This window comes from Triticum urartu, chromosome 4 (assembly GCF_003073215.2).
Source record: "Triticum urartu cultivar G1812 chromosome 4, Tu2.1, whole genome shotgun sequence".
Lineage (NCBI taxonomy): Eukaryota > Viridiplantae > Streptophyta > Magnoliopsida > Poales > Poaceae > Triticum > Triticum urartu.
This window is the reverse complement of record NC_053025.1, coordinates 453459695-453466186: the sequence shown is the minus strand read 5'-3', so window position 1 is coordinate 453466186 and position 6492 is coordinate 453459695. Positions and strand designations below refer to the sequence as shown.

General features: G+C 48.4%; 1 protein-coding gene across 1 annotated transcript; it reads right to left on the bottom strand.

Moving 5' to 3' along the window:
* Positions 1–447: 447 nt before the first annotated feature.
* On the bottom strand, positions 448–1347 carry LOC125552013 (abscisic stress-ripening protein 5-like). Its single transcript, XM_048715458.1, has 2 exons — positions 1029–1347; positions 448–933 (listed from the first exon to the last, which is right to left on the bottom strand). Exons 1-2 carry the CDS (start codon positions 1254–1256, stop codon positions 748–750), a joined length of 414 nt encoding a protein of 137 aa, XP_048571415.1. The 5' UTR covers positions 1257–1347; the 3' UTR covers positions 448–747.
* Positions 1348–6492: the final 5145 nt, after the last annotated feature.

Below are 6492 nucleotides of genomic sequence, written 5' to 3'. Positions count from 1 at the left end.
GCTATGCAATCAATCTTTGTGGTGCACTTGGTACAAAGATGTAACGCCAGGATTAATAGGTGATCGTCATAAGTGACAGAAGAGTCTGACTATATAGAAAGTATGAATCTCCATTAGGCTATATCACCATGTTATTTTTATCTCATCACGCTGATGCTGACTCCAGATGACACGGGGGAATACATAGATTTGTTTTTTCTTGCGGGGAAGGATAGATGAATTAACACCGGCTCTAAATTTGTGCACGCCTCGTGTAATTGATCAATTTTTGATCTGGGGAGCAGATTACTGTGGAACAAAATTCCTTGTATGCATGAACTCAATTATTATACTCCCCGCGAAAACAAAACAAAACTTGCCGCAAAAATAAATAAACCAGTATTCGAATTCGAACACGCATATATGCAGTTTGATCCGATGACATTATTAGAGCAAATTTTGAGAAGATGGGCCACAAAAGTTTCGTGAGGACTTGCATAATAAAGTGGAATTACAAATACAGGGCGCCGGTAGAATTGAAACACACACCGACACACGACACACACACCGACGCATGAGGTGTGAGAGCCACTGCAAGAAACAGCAACCCCACTTATTCAGCACGCGGAAGCTAGCACGCAGAGAAAATCACGCACAGGCGAGCACGAGACCAGGCCCACGTCCCAGCCTCTCTCACTTATGGAACACACGTAACGTAGGCACACGCACGGCCGGCGGCGAGGCCGGCCACCGCACGTCGACGGCGACCTAGCCGAAGTGGTGGTGCTTCTTCTCGCCGCTGGCCTCCTTGGCCTCCTTGTGGTCCTGCTTCTTCTCGTGGTGCTCGTGGAAGACGAAGCCGCCGGCGCCGACGGCTGCGGCGGCAGCCACCTCCTCCTCGATCTTGTGCTTGTGCGCGTGCTCCGGGTCCTTCTTCGCCTCGTGCTTCTCGTACTGCACGTAGACACGCAATCCATTAGCCAAGCCCGACAAGAGCTATATATTCGTATGGTAATTACTACTCCTAGTTACGATGAGAGAGGGCGTACGAGGGCGAAGGCTCCGGCCGCGGCTGCGCCCATCTCGCCGAGGTGCTCCTTGTGCTTGTGGTGCTTCTCCTCCTTGGTGATCCGCTCGTACTCGCCGTCGTTGCCGGTGGCGGTCACCACCGTCTCGGTCGAGTACCCGTACGTGTCGACGCCGCCGTCAGCGGCGGGCTGGAAGTCCTCGCCCTCCTTCTTGTGGTGGAACAGGTGGTGGTGCTTCTCCTCCGACATGGCTGGCTGATCGATTAGCTAGCTAGCACTTGTGTGTGTGTGTGTATGTGACAGTAGGATAGCTGCTTATCTGCTTGGTTTGTGTAGGCTTCCGGGTGGCCCGGGTTTTATAGGCTGAGACGACTGTTAGAATGGACGGTGGAACTACCAGTTCCGTTCCACGGGTTATGGATACCGGATCCATTAAATATCCGTATACATACGATTGTGGTCTACTCATGGACGTGTCCCGGATCCATTGGAGACCTAGCACTCAGCCAAGAACAGGACAGGGTCAGGGGGCCACGTTCTGATGGACAACGGTGCAGCGCCCCACCACTTTCTTGGCACTTGGCAGAGCTGCAGCTTGGGGTAGCTCCCATGTGAGTAACAAAAGTTAAGAAAAGTGTCGGCATACACGGATTTGCTGACGGTGATGTGGCACCGCGCACGCCTTTTCCTGCTCACCGCGTCCACTATCCAGCAACCACTACTCACACCCAGTTAGACTAGCCACAATGGCTAGTCACACAGATTAGTAAGATGGCATATGTTATTAATTTATGTTAGAGCAACTTCAATGCAAGGACCCAATCGAACACAGATTTTGTCCGTTTCATGTTGGTTTGGGTCACCTGTCCGCCTAGCGGACATGAGGCGGACAAGCGTTGTACCCAATGCGCGGCACAAAAACAGATCCAAACTCCTTGCGCCGCCCGCCCCCTCCTCTCTCCCTCGCGCTGCCCGTCCCCTCCTCGTCGCGGCGCCCGTCCTATCTCCCTCATGCCGCCCCTTCTCTCTCCCTCGCGTCGCTCCTCCCCTCCTCCTCGCGGATCCCCTCCCCCGCGAGATTTTTCTCTGCTCGCGCCTCTGCTGCAGCCACCCTCTGCTCGCGCCGCCGTCCGGGCCTCGAGCCCCAGCAGGAGCACGCGGAGGAGCCCTACGCCGGTGGCCTCGCTGGGGGGTGGAGGAGCGGCCGAGCACGCAGAAGAGCCCGATGCCGGTGGCCTCGCGGCGGCGCGGAGGAGCGGCCGAATGCGCGTCGCGACCTGCGCCGGTGGCCTCGCTGCGGCGTGGAGGAGCGGCCGAGCGCACGTCGGCGACCTGCGCCGGTGGCCTGGTTGCAGTGCGGAGGAGCGGCCGAGCGCGCGGTGGCGACCACCACTGGTGGCCTTGTTGCGGGCGTTGTGGAGGTAGAAATCACAATGGTGTTGTGGAGGCAAAAGGTGCAGTCGCTGACATATCGGACCAGGGGCGGACACGAGCGGGAGATAGCGGTGGACGAGAGCGTCCGCTTCCGTCCGCTTCGTACCCATTTGCTCCCAGATTTGGGTCAAGTTTGGGTCGAGGATGAACAGCAGGCGGACACGGGCGTCCGTTTGGGTCGCCCCGTTGGGCCAAGTTTTCTGTCCGGATGACCCAAACGGACAAAATGGGTCCTCCCATTGGAGATGCTTTTACTACCTCTATAGTGGGGAGTAACATATGTGTGGTAACATGCAACACTTTGTTGAGGAACGCATCAATTTCAAAAAAAAATCCTACGTACACGCAAGATCCATCTAGGTGATGCATAGCAATGAGAGGGGAGAGTATTGTCCACGTATCCTCGTAAACCGTAAGCGGAAGCGTTATGATAACGTGGTTGATGTATTCGTATGTCTTCACGATCCGACCGATCCTAGCACCGAAGGTACGACACCTTCGCGATCTGGACACGTTCAGCTCGGTGACGTCCCACGAATTCTAAATCCAGCTGAGGGCGAGGGAGAGTTTTGTCAGCACGACGGTGTGATGATGGTGATGATGAAGTTACCGACGCAGGGCTTCGCCTAAGCACTACAACGATATGACCGAGGTGAAATTCTGTGGACAGGGGCACCGCACACGACTAATCAATCAACTTGTGTGTCTATGGGGTGCCCCTCCCCCGTATATAAAGGAGTGGAGGAGGGGAAGGGCTGCCCCTCTCATGGCGCGCCCGGGAGTAGGATTCCCCCTTCCCTAGTTGGAGTAGGAGAGAAAGGAAGGGGGAGAGAGAGGGAAGGAAGGGGGGGGGCGCCCCACCCAATTCAGATTGGGCCTGGGGTGCGCGCCCTCCACCTTGGCCGCCTCCTCTCTCCCACTAAGGCCCAATAAGGCCCATACACTCCCCGGGGGGTTCCGGTAACCCCCCGGTACTCCGGTAAATGCCCGAACTCACCCGAAATCATTTCGATGTCCAAACATAGCCTTCCTATATATCGATCTTTATGTCTCGACCATTTCGAGACTCCTCGTCATGTCCGTGATCATATCCGGGACTCCGAACTACATTCGGTACATCAAAACACATAAATTCATAATATCGATCGTCACCGAACATTAAGCGTGCGGACCCTACGGGTTCGAGAACTATGTAGACATGACCGAGACTTATCTCTGGTCAATAACCAATAGCGGAACCTGGATGCTCATATTGGTTCCTACATATTCTACAAAGATCTTTATCGGTCAAACTGCATAACAACATACGTTGTTCTCTTTGTAATCGGTATGTTACTTGCCCGAGATTCGATCTTCAGTATCTCAATACCTAGTTCAATCTCGTTACTGGCAAGTCTCTTTACTCATTCCGTAATGCATCATATTGCAACTAACTTATTAGTCACATTTCTTGCAAGGCTTATAGTGATGTGCATTATCGAGAGGGCCCAAAGACACCTCTTCGACAATCGGAGTGACAAATCCTAATCTTGATCTATGCCAACTTAACAAACACCATCGGAGACACCTGTAGAGCATCTTTATATTCACCCAGTTACGTTGTGACGTTTGATAGCACACTAAGTGTTCCTCCGGTATTCAGGAGTTGCATAATCTCATAGTCATAGGAACATGTATAAGTCATGAAGAAAGCAATAGCAATAAACTAAACGATCATAGTGCTAAGCTAACAGATGGGTCTTGTCCATCACATCATTCTCTAATGATGTGATCCCGTTCATCAAATGACAACACATGTCTATGGCTAGGAAACTTAACCATCTTTGATTAACGAGCTAGTCAAGTAGAGGCATACTAGTGACACTCTGTTTGTCTATGTATTCACACATGCACTAGAGTCAATAATCTAGTTCACATCGTCATGTGATTTCACACCAATAGTTCACATCTTTATGTGATTAGTTCACATCTCCATGTGACTAATACCCAAAGGGTTTAATAGAGTCAATAATCTAGTTCACATCGCTATGTGATTAACACCCAAAGAGTGATCATGTTTTGCTTGTGAGAAAAGCTTAGTCAATGGGTCTGCCATATTCAGAGCCGTATGTGTTTTGCAAATTTTCTATGTCTACAATGCTCTGCATGGAGCTACTCTAGCTAATCGCTCCCACTTTCAATATGTATCCAGATTGAGACTTAGAGTCATCTAGATCGGTGTCAAAAGCTTGCATCGACGTAACTCTTTACGACAAACTTTTTGTCACCTCCATAACTGAGAAATATATCCTTATTCCACTAAGGATAATTTTGACCGATGTCCAGTGATCCAATCTTGGATCACTATTGTACCCTCTTGCCAAACTCTTGGTGAGGTACACAATAGGTCTGGTACACAGCATAGCATACTTTATAGAACCTATGACTGAGGCATAGGGAATGACTTTTCATTCTCTTTCTATTTTCTGCCGTGGTCGGGTTTTGAGTCTTTACTCAAATTCACACCTTGCAACACAGGCAAGAACTCCTTCATTGACTGTTCCATTTTGAACTACTTCAAAATCTTGTCAATGTATGTACTCATTGAAAAATGTATCAAGCGTCTAGATCTATCTTTATATATCTTGATGCTCAATATCTAAGCAGCTTCACTGAGGTCTTTCTTTGAAAAATTCCTGTCAAACACTCCTTTATGCTTTCCAAAAAATTCAACATCATTTCCGATCAACAATATGTCATTCACATATACTTATCAGAAAGGTTGTAGTGCTCCCACTCACTTTCTTGTAAATACAGGCTTCACCGCAAGTCTGTATAAAACCATATGCTTTGATCACTTTATCAAAGCATACATTCCAACTCTGAGATGCTTGCACCAGTCCATAAATGGATCGCTGGAGTTTGCACACTTTGTTAGCACCTTTTGGATCGACAAAACCTTTTGGTTGCATCATATACAACTCTTCTTTAAGATATTCATTAAGGAATGCAGTTCTGACATCCATTTGCCAAATTTCATAATCATAAAATGCGGCAATTGCTAACATGATTTGGACGGACTTAAGCATCGCTACGGGTGAGAAGGTCTCATCGTAGTCAACTCCTTGAACTTGTCGAAAACCTTTTGCAACAAGTCGAGCTTTGTAGACAGTAACATTACGGTCAGCGCTAGTCTTCTTCTTGAAGATCCATTTATTCTCTATGGCTTGCTGATCATCGGGCAAGTCAACCAAAGTCCACACTTTGTTTTCATACATGGATCCCATCTCAGATTTCATGTCCTCAAGCCATTTTGCGGAATCTGGGCTCATCATCGCTTCCTCATAGTTCATAGGTTCGTCATGGTCAAGTAACATGACCTCCAGAACAGGATTACCGTACCACTCTGGTGCGGATCTTACTCTAGTTGACCTACAAGGTTCGGTAGTAACTTGATCTGAAGTTTCATGATCATCATCATTAGCTTCCTCGCTAATTGGCATAGGCATCACTGGAACCGATTTCTGTGATAAACTACTTTCCAATTCTGGAGAAGGTACAATTACTTCATCAAGTTCTACTTTCCTCCCATTCACTTCTTTCGAGAGAAACTCCTTCTCTAGAAAGGATCCATTTTTAGCAACAAAAATCTTGCCTTCAGATCTGTGATAGAAGGTGTACCCAACAGTTTCTTTTTGGGTATCCTATGAAGACGCACTTCTCCGATTTGGGTTTGAGCTTATCAGGCTGAAACTTTTTCACATAAGCATCGCAACCCCAAACTTTAAGAAACGACAGCTTAGGTTTCTTGCTAAACCACAGTTCATACGATGTCGTCTCAACGAATTTTTAGACGGTGCCCTATTTAACGTGAATGCAACTGTCTCTAATGCATAACCCCAAAACGATAGTGGTAATTCGGTAAGAGACATCATAGATTGCACCATATCTAATAAAGTATGGTTATGATGTTCGGACACACCATTACGCTGTGGTGTTCCAGGTGGCGTGAGTTGCGAAACTATTCCACATTGTTTCAAATGAAGACCAAACTCGTAACTCAAATATTTGT

What these genes read in the sequence shown, in the direction of transcription:
- LOC125552013 (XM_048715458.1), bottom strand. Translation starts at nt 1,256, where the DNA reads ATGTCGGAGGAGAAGCACCACCACCTGTTCCACCACAAGAAGGAGGGC. An exon ending in CGGCCGGAGCCTTCGCCCTC is followed by an intron (nt 934 to 1,028) that starts GTACGCCCTCTC and finishes GTCTACGTGCAG; the next exon opens with TACGAGAAGCACGAGGCGAA.